A 26,229-nucleotide genomic window follows, 5' to 3' on the forward strand; every position below is an offset into this window, starting at 1 on the left:
AGACGACGAAAGCCAACAATTACGTCCTCCCGACTTAAACGAAGTAAAGATTGCCATATCTAAGCCGAAGTCTAATGAAGCCGCTAGAGCGGATGTCATGAATGCCGAGCTCTTTAAAGCAGCTGGAGATAAGTTGGTTAGAAGCATGCACCAACTTGTAAGATATGGTCGAAATAAAGCATGCTCCTGAAAAAGGAGACCCTCTAAACTGCACCAATTATTTAACACCGCCTATAAAATCTTCTCTGCCGTAAGATGTAAACGTCCTTATCAGTGTTCTTTTAGATTAGGAAAGTCCACAGTCGACCAAATATTCACATTACGGCAGATCCTGGAAAAAAACCCAAAAACACCAAATCGAAACCCACCATCTTTTCATCGATTTCAAGGCCGCATATGACATCATCTAAAGGGATAAGCTGTATAGAGCCATGTCTAGTTTTGGAATTCAAGTTACTCCATAAAGGTTGGAAACAACTTAACAAAACCATTCCTTTCAAGACTTACCGCCATAGTTGTGATTACAATAGGAGAAGAAAATAGTGATTTCTCTCTTAAGTATAACACGAGGTCTTATGACAAAATTAGAACATAATCGTTTTTCAGTAAGGCCAAACTCAATTAAGTAAAGGTTTTTTACTAGAAGTTAACTGATTTTTGTGTTCCTGGCAAGTAAAGGAAACTTTTGGTGAGCGAATTATGATGCTGCTTCGTGGGCATTTAGCCCTTGAAGAGAATATTCAACGCGTTATTTGCTGAATGTTTTCTAAGTGCCCGCAAGATATTTTGGTCTCCAAAGGCAATGCAAGAAGTTTCTCTTTCCCTCTGATCTGGCTGTTATCTAAAAGACTTTTATACGTCCAAAGCTTGAGTATAACTCTCGCCTCTAAACTGGTGCTACTGCAACTCACTTAAGCTTCTTGAAGTATCGACTAAAGAGTATTTAGGTTGATTGGTGATAATATCAACATTCGATGATTTACAAAGCTTGAACATCATCGTAAAGTTTCTTGTTTCCCTCTTTTGTACACGTTATTTTAACAGTTTATGCCCTAGAGAAATAGTCAGCTGTATTCATTTCCTTATGCAGTTCAATCGTAATATTGGCGCTTCTAGGAATATTCATCAGTATACCTTCGAGCTTAACTTCGTTCGTACTGTCAAGTAGAAAAGTACGCGAATGTGTGATTCCTTGCCACACTCTGTCTTTTCCAGTCATTACAATATTCAGGAATTCGAAACCAATGTGCATCAAAACCCCCTCTGCATTTCCAAATGCACATACAGTGTTTCTGCATAATAAGAGTATTAATATCCCCTAAGTGTGCGCATAATATAACAAAAAACTTGATCTGGACTAAACAGCCGCATGAGAACTATCTATCTCCTATTAACATGTCCTCTATCAATGAATTCTTGGCAATTGACGGTCTTTCCGTACGTGGACTAAGCCAATTTAATGGGATTTCCAACAACTTCAACCATGACTCTAAATAAATTTCAAATATGTTTGCAAATTTTTTCAGAGATGCTTTCGAAGTAGCGAACCCCTGTCAAACGCCTGAGTCATTAGCCCTCTCACAAAATTTCGCTCATTTGAATTCAATAAGTCTGGATGTCTAAAGATGAAATCTTTCGCAAAGCTTTAGAACTTGACGTTTGTTATAGCCCTGGTCTAGATGGTGTACCTTCTTATATTTTGAAAAAATTTAATGAATCGCTCAAATATACCGATACATTAAAAGGGTAGAAAAATTAAATACAAAAATTATCGTCCCGTTATTACTGTCCGTTATCCCTAAGTTATTTGAGTCCATTATTTGTAAAGTCATATCGTTCAATTGTAAGTCTATAATTTGTGACAGTCAACATGGTTTTGTTCAAATAAGTCAACAGTTACTAACCTCTTTCATTTCAGTTCATTTTGTTTAGATTCGTTTGAAAAACGGAAACAAGTTGACTGTGTCTTCACAGACTTCAGTAAAGCCTTTAATAAATTGTGCCATAAAAGGTTAACTTCCAAACTTAAATCCCAAGGCTTTAACGATAAATTTGTTAGTTGGGTTTCGTCGTACTATCAATTAGACTCTTATTATTTGACTAAACTCTCTACTTTCTCTGACCTAGGTATTATTCTTCACTCAAAATTAACTTTTACAAATCACTATGACTATATTATTAAAAAAGCAAATAAGACACTCGGATTTATAAAACGGTTTTCACATGATTTTCGCGACCCATACATTCTTGAACTTCTTTATATATCATTTGTAAGACCAATATTGGAATATGGCTGCATAATATGGGCTCTGTCACATATTAACAAACAAACCTACTCAGAACTGAAACCGATCAGATTGCCGAACAGGCCCATAAGTCATTTTGACAGCTCTGTGCCATTTCAATATCCGGCGCATTCTGTTCATTCCATTTCTTGTTTCATCCGCTCGTCAAGAAAGTCGCTGTAAAATATATAATTGATATTGAATTGTACGATCTTATATAATTTATCAACCCTTAACTTAATTTAACTATTGAATTAAAACTTAACTTAATTATTAATAAGTAGTACCCGTGGCATGATGGTTAGTGCGTTGGACTGTCATGCAAGGGGTCTTGGGTTCAATCCCTGCCTGTGCCACCTTAATTTAAAAAAAAAAATTAATTTTCGCGGGTACTGCCTCTTGCGAGGAATTGACAAATCCTTCAAGAGTAATTCTTGTCATGAAAAAGTGCTTTCTCAAACTAGCCGTTCGGATTCGGCCTAAAATTGTAGGTCCCTTCCATTCCTGACAACAGTACTCGCACACAGGAATGGTCGAGAGTTGTAAGTCACTAGGCCCTGGTTCACAACGGACTGTTGCGCCACCCCATTTGATTTGAATTATTAATAAAGTATTGAATTCACTAGAATGTGTTGGCATTAATTATTCAAAACCACTCAGCCCATGGATGCAACAGGCTCCCTTTTATTCAGTCCATATAAACAGAATAGAAGGAGTACAAAGAAGATTCATGCGCTTCTGCTTCCGTTTCTCCCCATGATCCAATAGGCTCGAACTTGCACGGTACAATCATAGGCTTACGCTCATAAATCTTCCATCGCTTTCTAAACACAGAGAGTACATACAGATATGCTTTATTATAAAATGGGTCAGTCATATCACCATCAATTTTGGAACATTTATTTATTAGAAGACAAGTTCGTTTACGTCCTACACCAAGCAGATCGAACTATGGTAAAAGCAGTCCCCCTAACCAATTGATTTCAGTTTACAACAAGTATTACTTTTTGGTATATTCTGTAAGCGATGATTTTAAAAGTAAAACATTTAAATTACATTTTTTACCACTTCAGTTTAGCTTCTTTTTTTTGCAAATTGCTTGAAGCATCTTAAGTTCTAACGTTAGTTTGTTTGAGGAATTCAATAAATAAATAAATAAATAAACAAATTCAAGTTCGGCAATTGAAGCTATCTGCACCCAAACTATAAGCGCAGTATAGGATGGAAAAATGTTCCTGACTGGTTTCTTGCAACCGTAGTAGGCCTGAAAAAGGGACACGACTTAAGCCCGTTAATCTGTTTACTTTTCTTTTAGGATCTTTTGAAAGATTTGCCAAGCGGGATTTTAATAGATGATCCTCGCATTAAGATGTTGATGTATACAGATGATCTTTATACAGGAAAATCTTGAAAAGAAACTCTCAACCTCCAAAAATGCAATTCGCCAATAATATACGAAAAAAAGCTCAGTTATTTAATTCCAAGTACATATTAAGTTTTTACCGACACATCTTTATGCAACTGAATCGAGGGCTTCGTAAAAATCTGACATCACAAAAAAAACTCTTCAGATACTCTTTAAAAAATTAATGTCATCTTCACAAGACAACACCTAACTACAGTATAAAAGGCAGTCGAAGTCAAGACCTGAAGTATATCATTGAAAGACTTTACTCCATATATATCTGCTTAATGCAATACATATTGTTCTACGGAGAGTGATTTCTGTTAATTGGAAATATAAAAAAACAGTGCCTTCGACCTCTGTTTGTGACCTTCCTTCAGAGGATGTTACACCGGCTCTGGTCTAACAAATATCTACAAGAGTGCACACGCGATAAACAATTAAGTAGAAAAATATAGTCTCCCCTTGATGTATGCAAAGAACCCCAATCATCTCGAAGTACGAAAGCTAAAAGCCTTTCTCGGACATTAATAAATGCCAAAAAGAATTAGAAATATAATAAACGTTTAACTCACCCAAATATCGAATTTTCCTGGAAACCATCTTTCTGGGACTCGCAGGGCATACAACAATGCTCCAATAATATATAACAATCCTATTAAAAAAAAAAACAAACAAAATTTGTTAAATTAGTCATTTGTGTCATTTTGTTTTCAATCAACATCAAACATACCCATCAGCACAAGCCATCCCAAACTGGCACGGCTAATACTATTGATCCATCCTTCCATTAGCAAATAATGAATAGCAGGAATAACCCCCGACAATCCAAAACTCATAAATACTCCAGCTCGAAGCGGTCTCAATGCTGGTTCAGAGAATTTATCCCACAACGACACAATTATCGATAGACATCCTAGTACAGACACGATGGACAAATAAATGACCTTTGGCTGATAATGACAATAGAATCCATAATAAAGCCAAGGCACAAAAGAGCCCATAATTAACAACGCAATACCACAATAATCTAATCTAAAAATAAATACAAAATTCAAAGAGTTTAATATGAGTACACAAATTTAAACAAATACAAATACTTTTTACTTACTTTGAGAACAGTCTTCCAATCTCTACCGAATGACAACTGAGCGTATGGAAAGCAAATGAAAATCCCAAACAAATAATAGCACCGGCAAAAAACGCCCCGAATATAAGCTTTTCCTGAATTTGAATGTCACGCGAGCAAAGGAAATATGTTGCAACGCCAATGAATGCCACACAACCTAACAAATGTGTCCAAATGTTGCCAGTTTCTGTGTGCAATCGGAAAATCGACTTGAAACAAGCACGAAACGATGGCAGTGGTGGGCGATGACCTCGATGTAGGAAATCATTATCCTGCAGCCATTTGGGTAGATTTTTATAATGACAAACACTCCAGCTTGCCTCCCAAACCTAAAATAATAAGAGCACACATAATGTTAGTAAGTTTAAGTTTAAACAATAAAATGAATATGTTTTGATTATTTTCTTTTGTTGTATTCATGAATTGTACACATTATTATGGTATTTACATATACCTTGCGAACAAATTCTTCAGCTTGTTCGGCAGCGTTGTGGGCTAGAGCGCCCAAATCGATTTCATCTGATAGAACTCCGGCTTTCAGTACTTCTGTCATCTGAAATAAAACAAATAAAGAAAAGTTAAACAAGTTTTTGAATTGAGATTTGTTGACTCTAGAAATTAAAAGAATATTAATGGAAACAAAAGGTTTACAGTTTAAATGATTTATGCATAAACCTTTTCCCGCCTCTGAATTTGTTCTTAATTTGGAGAACACTAATTTTGTATGTTCTTCATTAAATATTTGATCACATTGAATCAAAAACTATTTAAATGTTTGCTATGTTTGTATTTAATTTGATTCGCTTCAAAACTAAATCATTTTTGCAATGACGATAATGTCTTGATGTTCTCTTTTTTGCACATCTCATAACAATACCATGTGGCTTGGTGTGCTATCTCAGTGTTATCAGTGACAACATTAAATTATTCAGTCTCTTAAAATAACTGTAAGGCCAAGGCCAATTAAAAACAAAATTAATATTTGTTTTGCGGTTTTGTTCGCAAAATCATCGAGACACGTATTAAATTAAACTTAGAAACATTTAAATTCTGAATAAGTTTAGGAACGGATATTTTTGTGAGAATAATCATAACTTAAGCAAGACTTAAAATACTTAAAATAGTTTTTTAATAAATAGTTTGCATATTAAAAATTAAATTTCGTCAATTGAAGTCAACTTCTTAAAAAAAATCTAAGCTGATTGAGGCTCTGATGGTTGTTAAGCTTAAAAGTCTCAAAGTTTATTTTTTTTTCTTCTTTTTAATTAATTAATGAAAATTAAATGGACTTCTTACTTTAATCACATTTCAGAATTTTAAATACATAAATAAAATATACAAGACAGAGGAATAGATTAACTTGACAGAGCTGCTCGAACGAAATTTTAAACTGTCAACAAATTTCTTTTTATTATGAAAAATTAAAACAAGAAAGTAGCAATTTTTGTTTACTAGGTCAAAGTATGGTGCTGAGCTGTTTAAAATTAATCGGTGTTTCTTTTTAAAGCTCAGATATATTTATGTACTTATGGTATACACAGGTTGTTTGTCTTTCAAAATGTGAGATTTGGTTGAGAGAACACTTAAATAAGTATGTGGAGGAAGAGACTTGACAAATTAGAAGTAGAAAGTTAAAAGCCGCCGCAAAGTGTAGATGAGTTTTCTATTTTGGGAAAAACCTAATTAAAATTATTATTATTTGTACTTTTTTTGTATTTTAATGTTTAAGATAGGAACATGCTTCATTATGTAAGTGGTGTACTATAGCCTAAAGGTAAGAAAGATTTTTAAATGAAGAATTTGGATTCATTCAAATAAAGGAAAATGAGGATTTTGGAATACTGAAATTTGATTACAGTCAAATTGTTGGGAACATATCTGATCTTTAATAAGTGAGGGTGGATCTAACCAAGTGTAAGGTTGTAGGTGCTGATATTGATATCGAATGAATAGGCATCGTGGTGTGGTGGTAACGAGAACAGGCGATGGTTTGTCAAGTTACGGGGGTTAGTGTTAAGAGAAATAGAGATATAGAGTGAAGCCGATGTATGAAAAGTATGTAAGCAATTTCTCTACGTTCCTGTAATGATTTAAGGTTTAAAAGATAGTGACCATCACGATAAGGGGGTTAGGTAGGTAGGTAGAAATGGCGATCTCAAGGCAACCTAGCCTGAGATCCAATTAGCGCTGTAGTGTGCCGTTTTGATACCAAAAACTCGTTTGACCTGTGATTGAAAGAGATAGATTTATAGAGAAGCTTCATAGCGATTATGTTAGAGCCATTTTGTCGTATTGAGAAAAAAGATTAGGTCTCTAATTTTTGTCTCAGATAGCTCATCAAGTTCGCGAAAGAATGATTTTCCAAAGTATTTCATTCTAGTGTTTGCCAAAGTAGGACATTTGCAGAGGAAATTAATTATTGTTTCACTATCTCTTTGGTCACTACAGCTACGGCAAAAAGTATTGTAAGAGATACCCAACTTCTCTGCATGAACTCCTCCTATAGGCCAATGTCCGGTACAAACCGCAACAATCCTGGCTATGTCTTGCCTTGGCCTGCATAGAAGATCGTTTGTACGGGTTTTGTTATAGATGGGCCATATCTTCCTAGATATAATGCAGTATAATTGCTCCGCCTTCGGTTTGATTCAGTTTGATAGATAGAAAAGATTTTATCCTTCATAGCATCAAGAGGAATGTTAACTATTTCCGCAAGTGAGCTATAAAGGGCCGATCCTTGCCTGGCTAGCTAGTCAGCCAGTTCATTTCCCACGATACCACTATGGTACGGAACCCAGATGACGCTGACACTGAGGTTAATATTCAGGCTCGCAAGCTCATCGCGACATTGCTGGACCAATTAAGATGAGGATATGGCCGAGTTAATGGCTTTGACAGCTGCCTGACTATCTGTAAAGATTTGTGTTTTGTTTAAGTATCTTACATGCCTCCCTTATTGCCAGCAGTTCAGCCTGAAAAACGCTAGCAAAGTCAGGAAGCCTAAAGGATTTGGCTACATTAGGGACTCAGAAAATATCCCAGAATCAACTCCGCACTCCATCTTTGAGCCGTCAGTAAAGATGGTTGTGTCGAAACCTATCGACACGATGTCATCCTCCCAATCTTCTCTGGATGGGAAAATAACCTTAAAACCCTTATTAAAGCTCAAAGTAGGAGTGCAGTAGTCAGTGTCTACCGAGATAATATCTGAGGGAATCAATTTCAGTGTGTTGCTATGACCATAAGGTTTTGACGACCAGCTGTTTGATTTCTTTAGCCTAATGCCTTCTTTAGCTTATCAATAATCTAGGCTTTGCTAAGAGCAGGCCACCACACAATCGAACCATATGTTAAGATTGGACGTACTACGGCTGTGTACATCCATAAAATCATCTTCGACTGAAGTCCCAACTTTTTGAGGAAAGTTTTGCTGCAGGCGTAGAAGGCAACACAGGCCTTGTTAACCCGTACTTCAATATTTAGTTTCCAGTTTAGTTTTGGGTCGAGTATAACTCACTCCCAAATATTTTGCACTGGAAGACAATGATAGGATTTGACCGTTGAGTCGAGGTAGCGTGAAGGGAGGTACTTTAGTTTTGGTGGTAAGGGGGATTTTTCCAAGGAAGGTATTAAAGTGCTATACAAACAAATTTTCGTTGGATACTTTCTATTTTTGGTATGGTAACCAAACCTGAGACACATATTCAAGAAGAGGTCAGACAGACGTCATGTTCAGCGATCGGCCCACGTAAGGATTTAAAAATTCTATGGACGATCTTTTAACAAAATTGTTTGAATTATTTTATCAATGTGAAGTAGAAATTGCATTTTTCGGTCATATAAAAGACCGAGATCTCTTATGTTTTCTACTTTATGTATGAGATGGTTATGAAGATTGTAAAAACGGAAAGCGGAAAGAAAGAGAAAAGGTCATTTTCTGATGTTTGCTAATGTTGAGCTTAAAGCAATTTTTGGTATACCAGGTTGAGAAATAATCGAGATCTGTTTGGAAAAGAGATATGTCTTCATGAGCAACAATGATTTTGAAAAATTCATATCATTAACATTTGAACTTTCGACGATCAAGTTAATGTCGTTAATTGTAAGGATAAAGAAAAGAAAAAAAGGTTCTAAATGACTTCCTTAGGGGAGTGGGCGAAGTGGCTAGAATAGGATTGCAACGGGATGATCTAAATCGGACATAATAAACACGATTATTAAGATAAAAAGTAATCCATTTCAGGAAAAGAGGTTGAAAACGTAAGGAGGATCTTTGCTGAAGTCAGTGGAGACCATATGAACTTTATTTACGTTCTCTAAGGCTCTTTAAGTGAATGAATCGAACTCTACAAGGTTTGTGGTGATAGATCTATTTTTTTTTAAACCGTGTTAGTTACGTCATTTAAGTCTTCTTTTCAGTGTAAATCTCCAAGTCAGATCCCACTAAAGTTATCTCGACGTCTTAAATACTAAGAAAAGCAGAGGGCCGAGGTGACTCCCATGCGGGACGCCTTATTTTGAGTACATACATAGGTATTTTTTGTATAATGTTCGTACATTGAAGGGTTTAAGAACGCCCCTATAAAGATTAAACACAATGCGAGTAGTTAGATTGGGAGGACAGGATACGAAAGGAGATACCGACGCAAATTAGTTTTGAATGTTTGCACACTTCACATTGAGCCTGGTAAAGCATTTCACATTCTTGTAGTACAGCTAAAGGAAGATTCCCTGTAATTAACATTATAACCGACATTGGGTTTGAATTGTTTGAGAGGATGAATGCAACTTGCTATTTCTGGCTCTCAGTGTGAGTTAAGTTTTCAGGTATGGAGAGGATCTACAATTTTTATCCGAATCTGTTTTGGAGGAATTGTCAAATCCTCGCAAAATGTAGTGAAAAAAAAACTTTATGTGGCACAGCCAGTGATTGAACCCAAGACGTCAAGCATGACAGTCTAACGCACTTACCATCACGCAACAAACTACTAACAATGCTAGAAAATGAGGGGCTCAGAGCCATTGCCTATGCGGATGATGTTGCCATAGTGCTATCTAGAAAGCATCTTAACACACTGCTTTATACAAGTTCAATACCTAAGCACATCGTTGTGAACTTGAGGTCAATTCCCACAAAACAAAACTTATCCTCTTTAAAACACTATACAAAACCTTCCATATAGACTTCCTTTATATAAACGGTATAAAGCTTAAAATTTCAAACAAGGCAAAATACTTAAATTTTATCTTCGATGAAAAGTTGATCTGAAAAGAGAGAGTTAACAAAGTCACTGAGGCCCTATTCTCTTGTAAAAAAAATCCATCGGTAATAAATGGGTTCTACAAACCCATATTATCCACTGGCTATCCATACAACTCAGTCATTAGATGGATACTAACATATAAAGAAGCAGTATGGTGGGCAGCGCAACAAACCATAATAAACTCAGAAAAGTCCAACGAACAGCTTGGTTATGAATGTGCGGAGCTTCTCCGCTGCACTTGATGATCTGTTCTATCTTATACCATCTATATTTTCAGCAAACAATCGGCCGCTAACAAAGCCATACGACTTGAAGCCTCCTCACAATGCAATGCACCAATAATAACATCGGTCACTACATTGCCCGGGACTCATTCAAATCTTTACCTAGTAAAGTCGAATACATAACCCCTTATTCCAAAAAAACATCCAAGTGTCCATCTGTTCCAGGTCTACCTGGGACAATAAGCCATTATTGACAGATAAAACAATTAACTTTTATACAGATGGATCAAAAACCAATGACGGGGTTGTTCGAAGGGTATACTCCGACGGACTAAATCTATGACTTTTATTTCATATTTCCAATCACTACAGTGTGTTCTAGACCGAACTTCTTATAATGAAAGAAGCCTCAGGGAAAACGTGATATCAACTACCAATATACCGATTCTCAGATAGTCATGTTGCCATAAAATCATTGCACTCTGTCTCAATACGCTCACTAAAAGCCCGAAATTTGTCGTTGATCTTTTGTCGAGATGGTGAAGCAGTTTAAAATGCACCTTATTTGCGTGGGGAGTTATAGAGACCTTCCAGGAAATTGCAAAGCTGACGAACTTGCAAAAAATAGAACCTTTTTACCTTTGATGGGTAACAAACCCAAAATCTGTATACCCTTAGCTACTTGGAAACTTATGCTAACCATGTGATACCATAAAGAAAGCAAACCACAGATTGTCTAATGCAGCCACTTGTTGGTGCTTGATGTTAATGAATGCACATTAACTCCTTTATAAAGGGTGATTTTTTAGCTATTATCTTTTTGGCAGCACTGGTTAAACAGCTGACGCACGTTTCTTGTTTTGTTTTACTGTCAAATAACTTCAGTTTAATCTAAAATTTAAATATGAATCGTCTTACAAACGAACAACGCTTGCAAATTATTGAATTTTATTATCAAAATGCGTGCTCTGTTAAGATAGTTCATTTTCAATTTTATGGTCAATTTAATCGACCCACTGAAGCTGCTATTCGGGCTATTGCTACTAAATTTCGCACCGAATTTGCATTGTCGGACATTAAACCACCAACACGCTTACGTATATTGCAAACTGAAGAAAATATCGCAGCTTTATCGGCCAGTATTAATGTTGACCATCAATTATCGATTATTCGCCGCCGTTCGCAGCAATTGGGCCTCTGTTACTCAACAACGTGGACAATTTTTCGGAAGGATTTAGGTGTGATTTTGTCTAAAATGCAAGAGTTTGACTTGCATGACAAGTGGTTTTAAAAAGACGGTGCCTCATAGCACGCACAACAATGGACTTATTGAGAGGCGAGTTCGGTGAAAATTGCGATTTAACGCCCTTAGATTATTTTTTGTGGGGCCATTTTAAAGTTCATGTTTATACAGACAAGCCCGCTTCAATTGAAGCATTGGAAGACAACATTGAAGCATTTATTTGTGAGATACCGAAATGTTGGAAATAGTATGCCAAAATTTGTCTAAGCGGGTAGACCATTTGAGGCGCAGTCAAAGTCAACATTTGCATGAAATAATCTTCAAACATTAAATTATATGGGCCATACTATCGATTCAAATAAAGATTTCATGCATTTTTCTGAATTGTATGTGTATAGCTTTTAAAATATCACCTTTTAGTAGTCCTTACAGGACACTGCTTAATTTCAATGTAAATGGATACAAAAGAAGAGGAGACAATGTCTCACTTTCTTTGTTCATGTCCTGCCCTGTTACAAAGACATTTACTAAAAGATACTATTTGATCTAAAAAATTCCGATATTTATTGTCTTAAACGCTTCTTAGCTAGCTCTAACTGGTTCAACGTGCCAGGTATATCTTAAGATCCAAGTGGTATCACAACGGCCTAAGTGTGTTCGTTTCTTCCGTCAACAATCACTTTAACCTAACCTAACTCCAAATTCGTACTTCAAATTTCTGCTAAAAAGTTGAACATAGAGTTTTATTCATACAAATCTTAAGACCCTTTTTTGATTTACTATAAAGTGAGCGAATGGCAAACAGTTTAAAAACTACATTTATTAAATAGTTAAGGTAGTGAATCGATGTATAGCCATGCAGGCAGAAATAACCAGCAATTAAAATATACTTCAATAATCTCCTGTTAACATGAATTCTACAAAATGAAGGAACTTGCTATAATTTTTATTCACTACGATACCAAGATAAATAACTTTTTTCCCTGCAATCTTTAATCGTTTTTAAAATGTTAGTTTACAACTCAGCAGATGTTGTTGTTTGAAAGAAAGTTTTTCATAAGTGATTCAGATTAAGGGGTGATTTGTTGTTTTGAAATACTTATAGTTGATAGCAGATATTTAATCTCATTTGTTTATTGTTTGAATTCATAACTTTTTATTATGTTTCAATTTTAAGTGCTTTTTAATTTATGGAACTATTTTATCCTTTTTTTAAAACTATTTTCAAACAGTTGTGTGTAAAATAAGTTAAAAAAACGCTGTCGACTTCTAAAGAGTCTCAAGTAGTGCATATATCGAGACATTAATTTTGCACCTAAGTGTAAAATTATAATTAAATACGTATACACTTTTTAAAGAAACGAAAATAACACTCTTGGTGTTCGAGAGCGCATTTTAGAAGTAAATTCTTCTTTCGATTTCTGTCGAATTTCAACAAAAACTAGTCAAAATATTTGTTTAATTTAAAACTAATTCCGCTTTTGAATTTTACCTTATAACGTCATCTATGTACACATATAAATACAAAATAATAATAATAACAAAGAATATTAGTTTTCTTTTGAATCACAACGAGCAAATATTGTAATTTCCTTTGCTTCTACTTAAATGACGATCGCACTTCAACTATTGTTCAAATTAATCAATGTTCAAGGTGTTATATGTAGTTCCAATTCCATTCACTTCAATAAAATGTTTTTCTTTTTTTTTCCTTTTTTCGCGATTGTGGTAAAAAGAAAAAAAAGTTAATGATAAGAAATGATGAGATATTAGGGTTCAAAAACGATGACGTAACAAAGATAAAAACAAATAACCAAATTATCGGTTTCAAAGTTCTTGAATGGAAAGAACTTACAAAAATCATATAAGCATTTACTTTGTTTATTGTATAAAAATAGAGAAGTAAATAAATATTAAAATTTACAATCTTAGCATTTTAGATTATTCAAAAATTACATATGTAGGTACTTCAAAACAAATACTTTATGATTTTCAGGGTTTTATCTTCTTCTCTGTTTACCTGCCTGATAAGAGTAAATACAATAAAAACATATTAAATGTTTTTATAGAACATGCATTGATGATATTTTTAAAAGATTGTAAAATATGAAAGCTAATTGCTATTAGATGACACACAAACAATTAAAGGGTGAATAATTGCCCGAATATGTTTATTTTTAGGATTTTATTAAATCTTTTATTTTGACGTTGAGAGATTTGTTTATTAGAAATGTATTTGTACAGATTCTAAGATAGTGCGAGCTTTTAACCTCTTCACCTTAACTTTTCAAGGATAGACGATCTTACTGTCATTGAACCAACAACGTGTTTAAGCTCGTTGAAGTTTATTCTTAGTTACCGCTATCGAAAACAGAACCATGGAAATCTAAAGCCTTTTGCATTAACGGACGAGATGGATTTAAAATTGTACTGCTGAAATATCTATCCTATCTGGGTAATTTACAAAAGCCTGCTTTTATTCTAAACTTCAATTTAGCTCTCATAGCTTAAATCTTTTAAACAAAAAACGGCTCTTGAAATAATACGAATCTTATAAATTGTTTGAACACCGCAGTAATGTTTCATGTTTTTTGTTGTGTTATCAATCATTTTCTAATCAAAGTCATATTAAAAAAAAAAAACTGACAAACCTTTTAAACTATTTTAAAAAATGATACCTTAAAGGCCCAACTATAATAGACATTAGCTAGCATATGCGGGCATAAGTAAACGTGTGAATACAAAGAATCTCAATACGAGTGAAGATAATGGAGTCTAGCTCCGTTTCGTTTAATTTTTCTCAGTTTCGTTAACTTAAATAAACTTAAGCAAGAGCGATCCCAGTCGCTCGCCGCATATGTAAAATCTGAGATGTAGATACTTGAGCAAAATTGCATTATGGCTATCCGCAGTAATTTCACAAACTTAAGTGAATTTTCGTTGGGTTTTTGACATAAGCTTATGTTTGGTTATGCCTTTTATAAACGGTGATTTTTTAAGAGTTTGAGAACTTTAAAAAAAAAAAAACGCATAAAATTTCCAAAATCTCATCGATTCTTTATTTGAAACGTTAGATTGGTCCATGACATTTACTTTTTGAAGATAGTTTCATTTAAATGTTGACCGCGGCTGCGTCTTAGGTGGTCCATTCGGAAAGTCCAATTTTGGGTAACTTTTTCGAGCATTTCGGCCGGAATAGCCCGAATTTATTCGGAAATGTTGTCTTCCAAAGCTGGAATAGTTGCTGGCTTATTTGTGTAGACTTTAGACTTGACGTAGCCTCACAAAAAATAGTCTAAAGGCGTCAAATCGCATGATCTTGGTGGCCAACTTACCGGTCCATTCCTTGAGATGAATTGTTCTCCGAAGTTTTCCCTCAAAATGGCCATAGAGCGAGATGTGTGGCATGTAGCGCCATCTTGTTGAAACCACATGTCAACCAAGTTCAGTTCTTCCATTTTTGGCAACAAAAAGTTTGTTAGCATTGAACGATAGCAATCGCCATTCACCGTAACGTTGTGTCCAACAGCATCTTTGAAAAAATACGGTCCAATGATTCCACCAGCGTACAAACCACACGAAACAGTGCATTTTTCGGGATGCATGGGCAGTTCTTGAACGGCTTCTGGTTGCTCTTCACTCCAAATGCGGCAATTTTGTCTATTTACGTAGCCATTCAACCAGAAATGAGCCTCATCGCTAAACAAAATTTGTCGATAAAAAAGCGGATTTTCTGCCAACTTTTCTAGGGCCCATTCACTGAAAATTCGACGTTGTGGCAGATCGTTCGGCTTCAGTTCTTGCACGAGCTGTATTTTATACGGTTTTACACCAAGATCTTTGCGTAAAATCTTTCATGTGGTCGAATAACACAAACCCAATTGCTGCGAACGGCGACGAATCGACATTTCACGGTCTTCAGCAACACTCTCAGAAACAGACGCAATATTCTCTTCTGTACGCACTGTACGCATTCGTGTGGTTGGTTTAATGTCCAATAAAGTAAACTGAGTGCGAAACTTGGTCACAATCGCATTAATTGTTTGCTCACTTGGTCGATTATGTAGACCATAAATCGGACGTAAAGCGCGAAACACATTTCGAACCGAACACTGATTTTGGTAATAAAATTCAATGATTTGCAAGCGTTGCTCGTTAGTAAGTCTATTCATGATGAAATATCAAAGCATACTGAGCATCTTTCTCTTTGACACCATGTCTGAAATCCCGCGTGATCTGTCAAATACTAATGCATGAAAATCCTAACCTCAAAAAAATCACCCTTTAGTTGGGCCATAATACTTGACATACCCGAAATGCCATCAGTATTCTTTAAGGCTCAATTTCAGCCATACTGTTTTTCTCAGGTGCACAGGTATATCCCCTTTAATCCTTTCCTATGCCTGTTACATAGCATACATAGGAATAGCTTTTAAACTAAAAATATTTTAAGGATTATCATAACTCTTTAAGTACGGAAAAATAAAAGATCTTTAAGAAGACCAGAAGTTACCACCAACAGAATAAAAAGTAACGAATGAATAAAGTTCCAAGTAGTTTGCTGACAACTGATCTATTTTTTTGATTGGGCCCTCAGCCAGAACGATCATTAGCAAAAGCCTTTTAAATCTTTGGATGCTCTACAAAATTATTTAAGCTTCTTCTGTTGTATAAAAACCTTTTCAACGATGATATTTGTTATAAGAAGTCGTTAAATTGTGAAATCAAGCCATCCACCTTTCAGACCATTCAAGTCCATATTTGTATTCTTTAAAAATTCATTTAATCTAAATGATTTCTGTTTGTTCTTGACTTTCCTCTTTCTGTCAAACCCTTCCGGAAAACATATTCTTGTTCTACGTTGCTCAAGTGGTTATGGTGGCAACGTGTAAGTTTATAACAAATAAACAGATGAATATATTTGATTGAAAGTACTTACATAAGTAAAAACATCTTTTGTTGGATTTTATTGCTATTGAATCAATCTCGTTGAATTGTTTGATTATTTTTGTACAATAATAAACACTGCCTTTAAAACCATCAGAGCACCATATGAGCCTGACATTTAAACTGAAACTAAAAACGGACTTAGAAGTTGAATAAAATTCAATGCGTGATGTTGGTGTTGAAAAAAAAAAAACAATTTTTATTAGAAATCTCCCAATCCAGGAAGTCCAACATTGTCTTGGATAGTGCCAAAGCTTCCCTGAAGACCAACCAAAAAAAGATCCAAACTAACGACATAATTTTGGAGAGACCTTATAAAGTGCGAGTAAATATATCATATGAGGGGTAAAAGATTAGCACTTCAAACCCTAACTAATGAAATCTTTATTCAAATATAGACAAATTGTACTCCTAATAGACTTCTTTCCGAGTTGCAGATATGTGAAATATGTAAGAATTTTAAAAGACCATAAGGCCCAAATGTCGATACAAAACGTCTCTGTGTGCTTTAAGAATCGCCAATCAGTAACTGAAGCACTTAAGTGCAGTTGCACAGGATCCCAGTGCGAACCATATACAGTGCAACCAACGAAAAAGTTCGAAGATCCAATGAGCTTTTAATTGACGAGTACCTTATTTTACAAAAGGTGGAACTATTAAGAAACATCAGAGTTTATTACTTAGATTCATGTTTATTTATTTACCACGAGCCAAAAAAAAACTGTTGAAATAAGGTTAGAGGCACTGTTTAGTATCAGAACTCATCTGAAGGAAACTTTTTTGAGAATCATTGACAGATTGTAAAAGCTTTTGCGTCTAGTTTTTGTGAATACCTTAATATTTGTTCGATGTCATTTATTGGCGGTTTGTTGAATTCAATATCATCGAGGTAAGAAATCTCGAATTTTAGGCGTATAAAATCATTTAAAACAGCCAAACTTTAAAATTTTGCAAAACTTTTAAACAAAAGCTACTGCGATGAATTAAAACGATGGTACTTAGAGTAAACTCTGAGTATGAAAACTATTCTTGTGTAAGAAATATGATTTTCAGATCAAACAAGATCTAGGATTAATTTAAAGTTTAAAGTTTATAATAGATGCTAACACCTCTGCAGAAGATCTATCTACACATTTCAAACAGTTACTTTTAAACAAATCAAATCTAAAATGTATAGTTGATTCTGAGATAACTCTGCATGAAATACAACTTGTCTTCAACAAAGCTAAAAATAAAAAAAGCAAAATTGTGTTTTACAGTGGAAGAGGTTCGTGGGCATACGTTGAAAGACCTCCAAATAAAGATGGCGTACCATCCATATGAGTTCTTCAAAAATGACTCACAAAAATTTTCACCAAATATAACAACTTCGGTTCTTCATTCATTTAAAAAAGCAGTTATATTCCCAATTTACAAGAAATTTGATGAATCAATCCCAAAATTACCGTAGAATATCTTTTATGAACACAATAGCAAACTTGGACCAACTTAAAGCACATCTGTGGCTTTCTTGTAAGTAGACTGGTAAAAAGGGTTAACGCAAATAGAAAACATAACAGTTTTATAATCTATCCTCAAAAGAGAATATTCAACAATTGACGAAATGCTTGATGCCAATAATCAAGGCTTTTCAAGTTAGGAAAAGGAAAGTGTTCTCGTTCTTTATAGATCTTAAAGCTGCGTTTGATGATTGTTAATAAAAATATATTAATGTATAAGCTTTACCAAATAGGTGTATCTACCAAATTCATCAACCTTTGAAAGGAATGTACAAATAGTTTAACACCGACTCTTGAGTTAAGCAAAGTTGCCTGCTAAGTAAACTGCTATTTTCATTCTTCAGAAATGACATAGTTTTTTCTGCTAACCTCGTGACATTCGATTCGCTGATACAAATGTTAACACCCATTTGTATGAAGACGACATAGTTTTTCTAGCTTAATCAACTGAAAGTCTGCAACTAATGATATACCGACTTTCCAAGTATTGTGAAACATAGGCACCTACCGTTAAATCAGAGAACTCGAAAGTTATGAACTTTTTCACGAAATATTAGCGGCAAGCGATTGGTATTGGAAATACTAACCTACACTATTAAGCTTTAAGGTGATATACGAGTAAAAAGAAAATTCGTCACACACTCAGAAAAATATCTTGTATATGAAAAAAGCACAACTGTTGGTTGATGAAATGGCAGAACTTTGCTATAATCTACGGAGTAAATCTTCAATAGAATTTTTAAAACTTGGACCAACTTGAAAAAGATTTTTACATTATTATATAACTACAAGAATATGCAGATCGAAATAATTAACTTGTTGAAGCCATGAAAACAGAATTATCTACTCGAAGCTCAATCACAACCTTTCATCTAAAAATTACTTTTTCAATGATTTAAATTACAAGGAAATCTTCCTCCTTTTCAAAACATGATGTGGTCTTTTTTACTTAAATGGCATACTATTCAACGGCAGGTCTAATCAATTCAAACTCTTTGGATTATAGTATATGCCAGGGAATACGTATTTCACTCATTAACATTTGTTCAGTCTAAAAAAATGTCGGTTGAGTCTTCCTTAAAGCCCTCACCTTTTCATTTATTATTTTACTCTAAACAAATTTAAAGCGCTCTTTAAGTGCACGATTTAAAAATAATCGTGATTAGGAAAAATGGAAACGTGACCTAAATTTATTTTTTGAATCGACCGCCTGAAAATGAATGTTTCCTAAAATCATTGAAGCATTTTTGTACATCATTCAGCTATTTGAGAAACAGTACAACACTGTTTCGTAAAAGTTATGTATCTTGTTTTGCCACATTTCATTACAAATAAATATTTCAACCAAGTAAATAAAAACCAGTCGTTAAAAGCGATTTCTAGAATGGGTCAGAAAGGATACGTCCAAAATTTGAGGATAACTCAAATCTCTAAGCTTGTACTCCAGCAGCTTAGAGATTTTTAAATGATTAATGACAATAATATAATTTTATGAATTAAGCCACTCGAACATCATCTAAAAAGTTCTTTCCCAACCTTTGTTAACCGTACTTAAACGGAGTATGCTCTAGTGAAATAGCAATCTACATTTCTTCCTTAAACAATTAAACCATAATAATAGCGCTTTGTTAAATGCCCAACACTTAACCTTTGAGAACAATTTCGTCCGTACCGTACACAGTTTCGTTCTTAAGCCGTACTAGGAGAATGTATAAAGCCTTACAGATATGGACATTAAAATAGACACAGAGACAGTTGCTAGGAGTAAAACCAAATAAAAACAACAACATGCATTAGAAATAAAATTAACCGTTATCAAAAAAAAAGTTAAACTCTCTTATTCAAAATAACATGGGTTTTAGTTTTTGTTTGCTTGTTGATTGTGTAAGGTAAGGCTGTGTTTCGGTGGACATTAAAATAGAAACCCATTGGAACACAGAGCTTAAATTTTTGAAAATATTACTTTTTTATATTTGTTTTACTTTTAAGTTCACTTTAAGAAGTAAATTTAAATTATTTTAATAATTTTACACTTAATTCTAAGAAAAACATGGGTCGCGGTAAGCATTTTTCCCTAGAAAAGAAAGCTGTCATCTTAGTTCTAGGAATTAAGGGCAATAGCCAGAATAATGAGCAAATCTCTCAAGTTGATTGCAAAAGCAATTTGACCAATTGAGACAAAAAAACAGCTGGGGAAACCAAGAGAAACAAACCCCAAGAGACGACTGAAAGATCATTTGCGCCTAAAAAAAGACCCTTACAGGACTCCAAAGGAATTAAAAAACAGGTGTTCGTAGAAGACTTGTTGTTCGTAGAAGACTTGCATCGCAAGAATGGTGCATTTCTAAGGAAAAAAATATAACAACGCGGTTTTCGGAAGTAATGGTAGACAAACCGTTGGAAGGCTTCCTTTGAAAGAACTTAATCCAAAATACTCTAGAAAACGGTCAAGAATGTTGGCGGCATTATCATACTTTAGGGTTAATGTTCTTAATATGGCGTTGGACCAATACATTTACGAAAGCCAACAATCCCGTCCTCCCGACTTAGACGAAGTAAAGATTGCAATATCTAAGCTGAAGTCTAATAAAGCCGCTGAAGCAGATGGCTTTAATGCCGAACTCTTTAAAGCAGCTGGAGATAAGTTAGAAGCATGCACCAACTTATCTGTAAGATATGGGCTGAAGAAAGCAAGCCCGATGAATGGAACCTCAGTATATTGTTTGCCCAATCCTGAAAAAAGAGAGACCCTCTAAACAGCACCAACTATAGAAAAATCAGTTTACTTAACATCGCCTATAAAATCTTCTCTGCCGTAATATGTGAACGTCCCAAGCCCATAGTCAACAACCTGATAGGTCCTTATCAGTGTGGTTTTAGACCAGGAAAGTCCACAGTTGATCAAATATTCACATTACGGCAGATCCTGGAAAAAACTCAAGAACACCAAATCGTCACCCACCATCTTTTCATCGATTTCAAGGCCTCATATGACAGCATCTACAGGGACGAGCCATGTCTAGTTTTGGCATCGTTGCCAAACTCGTCCGTTTGTGCAGAGTGACCAAAGAGAATTCACGATGCTCCATAAAGGTTAGAAACAACTTAACAGAACCTTTCGATGTCAAGAAGGTTCTTGGTGACTCGCTGTATTGATATTTTTTTAACATCGTACTTAAAAGAATAGTGCAGATCTCACACGTCAACACTAGAGGCACTATCTTTCAAAATTCTGTCCAATTATTGGCATATGCTGATGACATTGACATAATCAAAAGAACTCAACGTGATGTCAATGGGGCTTTTGTGAGTATTGAGGATGAGGCGGCAAAAATGGGTTTAACGGTTAATGAGAGCAAAACAATGTACATGCTGTCTTCAAGAAAATACCCACAACACCGATCACAATGAACAGACGTAACTTTGTGGTAGTCAAGGACTTCGTCTACCTAGGCTCCGCTGTAAACGCAGAAAACAACACCAGCGCTGAGATCAAACGCAGAATATCTCTTGCTAACCGCTGTTTCTTTGGACTAAGAAAGCAATTGAGTGGTAAAGTCCTCTCTCGAGGGACCAAAGTGTTGCTATATAAGACCCTTATCATTATCGTCCTTCTATAGGGTGCAGAAGCATGGACTATGGCAAAAGCGGATGAAAGCACCTTGGGTCGTTTTGAGAGAAAAGTTCTTCGTGTGATCTACGGTCCTGTATGCATCTAAGGGAAGTGAAGGAGATGATGGAACGACGAGCTGTACGGGCTGAACAGCAACGTAGACTTAGCCAGATGGGTAAAAGTCCAACGACTAAGATGGCTGGGTCACGTAAAGCGCAGGGAAACCAATGCGGAAAGTCTTCGAATCTACACCCACAGAACAGGGCAGTAGAGGAAGACCGCGGATCAGAGACATCTAGAGCTAGAGACCGAGCTAGATGGAGATAATTTTATTTGAAAGAAAGAAAATAAGAAAATAAAGACTAAACTTCAAAAAAAATCTCAATCAATAAAGATTTTAATTTTTTATTTTTTATTGTTTCAATTTTAATGTCCATATCTTTTCTAACCCCCTTCTATTTTCCCTAACACTCCCAGCTTTGGCATACAATCAAAAGTATACAAAACCTTAATTATAAAACAAAACTACAAAATTAGCGGTTTTCCTAGTATCAAGGGCAATCATTCCTTACAATGTTTTGTCTCTATGCTAAAGTAAGCACACGCTCTTTTTGTTTTCTAATTACTATCATATTCCCAAAAGAAGTTAGAGGAGTAATAACCGAGTCTCTACATAATTATGTATCTCAAACCTTTGACTTAGCATTTATTTAAACACTGAATTCAATTAATTTAATTAATTTTGTTCCCTATGACAACAGTGCGTTAATTTATGTCCCTATGCAGTAAGCAGACAATTTTTAATAAAACACTTAATGACTCAGGCAAAGAAACCCATAATCACCAAATTGCTATCTTCCACATGTGTTATCAACTCAAACCAATTAAAGTCGTCTGGCCATAGATTTTTAAACATAAAATATTGCAAATTCACTGCCAAATTTAAAACAAATACCTAACAACAAAAAAATTCCTATCGAACGATTTTCGAAAAAAAATCTACGCTGTTATGACAAATTATAGATTATGGTCTTAATTTTAATTAATTTGCATATCAAACAAAAACTCACCTCAGCTTCAATAAGATGTGTATCTTCTGGTGTCGATGGCAAAGGACATCCCGGCTCATCCTCCTCAACCAAATCATCATCGTCATCGAGCAGATCTAGATCATGGGAAAGAATCGATCCATCTGGATTCCAGCCGCGTCGTCGTCGCAAAATCATACGAACTTCTTCGAATATATCATCCTCGTCATCACTGCGTCCCGGCAACTCAGGCAATGGTATCATCTTGTCCGACTCACTGCTAACGCTCCTAGCATCAACATAATCTGGCTCCGATGATGTACGTGGCAGAAAATTAGCCGCTACTTCCACCTCAGACTTATCGGCCATAATGATAAATGTTTTTTTTCTTCTCTCGGAATTAAATGTTTTATATAAATGTCTTTTGGAGTTGATTTAATGTCGCAACACCACACAACAGTTTGCTTCCTTTAAATTGGATAAAAATAAAAGAGAAAAGTAAAGAAAAGAACCATTCAAAACTTAAATTTCTAAACACACTTATAATTTGAATGAATTGAACTTTATTTAAGTAAGACGCCAAAAATTAATTAAGACGCAACGATAGATGAACAGACATGAGGTGTTTACTTATATGTTTGCAAAAATAATAAAATAAATATCTAATCAGAACGTTTGACCTTTGGAATTAGCCGAGAATAATATCAGGCAACTTGTGTAAATTGTACTTGGCACTTGGCACCGTGTTTTAAGGCAATTCATGTCCTAAACCCCGAGCCTAGAGTTTTCGAAATAACAAAAACACATATATTTAGGGCAATCAAGTGGAAAAGGAACAAAAAGAAACAACGATAACTCTTTTTTTTGTATGCTTCATCGAGGAATAGATTGCATAATGTAATGTTTTTTCTTCTTTCGCCTAACAAAGGTGACGAGTGGTCAATGTTTAAGTCACTTTAATTAGTCTCCATTTATCGTGTAATTAAAGTTCTCTTCTCATTTGCGTACGACCTACGTAAGCTTGTAACTTGTTAATGGAAAGTTTTATAAATAATAAATGTTTTTTGTTGAGATTGAGATCTGGGACTGGGATTGATGGAAAATTCAATAATCACAACAGGGAAGAAAAACACGGAGGAGACAGGAACTTACCTGGGTTTCTATTGAAACGTAAAAAAAGGGAAACACAAAGGAAAGAAAACTATAAGAACAACAACAATAAGGGTTAAACTTTCTTTTTTTATTCACTAATTCCGCAATTAGTTATTTAATTGTTTATTATAAAAAGTTTAATTTTTTTATTCCAAGAAGGGGGAAAACAATTTCTTTTCTTTTTACGAATTAACAAAGCAAACGCGCTGCGCTCTCAAGACTTTTCTACTTCTACTGCACAAGCAAGGCAAATAAAATAAAAGACGACTGGAAAAGGAACTGCATTGCTTGTGTCAAAAATGACAACCAACTTTTGACAGATGTGTAATGGAAAATTACCTTATGTCGGTCGTGTAGTGTTATTAGTTTTTCGTATAGGGTGTGTCAATTTATTATTTTATTTTTTTGATTGGTAATTGGGAGAAGTCTCCAATCGGAAACTTAAACGATACAATTTATAAATTTATAAGGTTAAAGTAACACACGACGAAGCTCGGACTCAAAGTGTTTTGTGTGCCTTAAATATCCCAAAGATTCAATGTGACCAGTAGGGACAAAGGATGGTTCAACTTTTGTTTTAATACTCACGAAATACCAAAAAAAAAAAAAATTATTGCTGATAAACAAATTGCTATGCTCCAGAGGCTCTCAATTTGGTACTTGCAGACTAGTTTTCATTCTGAATTCGGGGGATTTCTTGAAAAGAGTCTTTTTCTATAGAACCAAAAATAAGTAAAAAATTATTTCATTTCTTCTAATCTTCAAAATAAATCTTTCCTCTCTGCTTGTACGTCATACTATCTATTCAAAAAATTGTTAAAGGCGTGCAAATTCTAAAGTGAGCTAAACAACAATTTACAAAAAAGTAGGATTGAAAGCTATGCAAATTTTAATTTCGAAATTGTTTGGTTTCTAAACTGAGTCCTATAGACTTATATGAGAGTTCGCGCACATGCAGAGGGCTGATTCCAGAAAGCGCGGCGGATCGCTCTTAATGGCTGATTTGTGTTTTTATATTCTCAAAAGCGATTCTTTCCAACAAAATATCATTATTCTAGTGGGCTTTGAAAGCGACAGGCGTGATAGTGGCGGATTGCAACAAAATGTAAACAAAAATAAGTTTTATTTGTGTTTTTTTAAATATATAAAATTAAAGATATCAATTACTTATTTTTGTTGAATATTTAACGAAATAAAAAAATAAAAACGAAAACGTTATGTGTTTTGGGCAAAATTTCTTATCCAGTAAGTGCAGAGTTTCACTCAAAACCTTCGATACCGTTGGTTGAGCCATAGCTATTTGGTAGTCCTGCCCAACGCTCTTTTGGTACGAACATTCCGCTAAAAATCGCAATGTAGCGGCAAGCTTGAGTATTGAAGGTAAGAGGTAGTGTTTTCTCGTTTGAAATCATCTTTGATTTCTTCAAAAAAGTACACAAATGCTTCTCGCGATAGTCGAAACAATTTTATAAATCTTATTGAACAAAAATCATTAAAAAAAATTCAATTTGGAATAAGATAATTAAATACACACTCTTTGGGGGAACATCAAGAGGCGAAGACCCACTTCTAAATAGTTTTCTTTGAATATTTAAATAATTAGCTTCTTCTCTTTCTGCGTTAAAAAAAAAAAACACTTTTGGAGTCCATTAGTTTTGTTTACTTGAAACCAACAATAATATTAAAATATAATTACAAACATTAAGATACTTTTTTAAGAGAAAAACAATTAGTTTTAGTGGAAGGAAATGTCATATTTTTTGAAACAGCTATTTGTCAGCTGCAAAATTGGAAAATATCATGGAAATGGATTGGAAATATTTGACATTTAAGCTGGAAAAATGGAAGGATCGCTTTCTTCCACGTTCACAAAGTTCAATTTTTTTGTTGTTTTAAGTTACATAATATTGAAGTGTGTATAACCATTAAAATTAAATTCAAAAAATTCTCCCAAAGCGAAGACGGTCGAAATTGAATTTTCGCTTTCAATGCGATCCGCCACGCTCTCTGGAATCGGCCCTCAGAAACCATTCTGTCGCCCATTCGAGCAACTTTTGAGTTTGTGTTTTGACACCAACTAGACGATTACCTCGTACCAATTCCTTAGTTTGTGTTACAAGGAATTATAGGTAACTGCGCGGACATTTAACTAAATCGTTGAATAATTTTCTGTAAAGGCAAGAAAGAGAAAAATTTGGTCAATGTTTTCCTCTAACCAAAAATTCTGAGAGAAGAGAACCACCTTACATCTCAATTTCACTAGTTTCCTCTTTCATACATTGATTGCGAAAATGCATTAGTTGGTTCCTGCTATGATACACGTAACTACACCAACATTCAAATAACTGTATTGTATTGCGCGTTTCAGTCGAATGCTTCTTTAAAAAAAAACCTGAACTAAATTTTAACAGACGAACGATTTACATGTAAAAAATGAGTT

General features: G+C 34.7%; 1 protein-coding gene across 4 annotated transcripts in view; it reads right to left on the bottom strand.

Annotated features, from left to right (window-relative positions):
• Positions 1-24,008, bottom strand: part of LOC129954135 (adiponectin receptor protein) — a 36,117-nt gene extending 12,109 nt beyond the window's left edge. For 2 of the 4 annotated variants that reach the window (XR_008782641.1, XM_056067835.1), the window contains exons 1-6: positions 23,790-24,008; positions 22,680-23,105; positions 5,274-5,372; positions 4,802-5,148; positions 4,424-4,725; positions 4,266-4,345 (exon numbers count right to left, since the gene is read on the bottom strand). Coding sequence is in view for 3 of the 4 variants with exons in the window: in XM_056067835.1 (XP_055923810.1) it covers positions 4,266-4,345; positions 4,424-4,725; positions 4,802-5,148; positions 5,274-5,372; positions 22,680-23,006 (1,155 nt within the window). In the remaining variant the exon portion in view is untranslated. Of the gene's footprint in view, positions 1-4,265; positions 4,346-4,423; positions 4,726-4,801; positions 5,149-5,273; positions 5,373-6,115; positions 6,137-22,679; positions 23,106-23,317; positions 23,456-23,789 lie in introns of those variants that run through there. The other 2 variants (XM_056067836.1, XM_056067837.1) reach the window with 2 other exon arrangements.
• Between the last annotated feature and the right edge of the window lie 2,221 nt (positions 24,009-26,229).

This window comes from Eupeodes corollae, chromosome 1 (genome assembly GCF_945859685.1).
Source record: "Eupeodes corollae chromosome 1, idEupCoro1.1, whole genome shotgun sequence".
Lineage (NCBI taxonomy): Eukaryota > Metazoa > Arthropoda > Insecta > Diptera > Syrphidae > Eupeodes > Eupeodes corollae.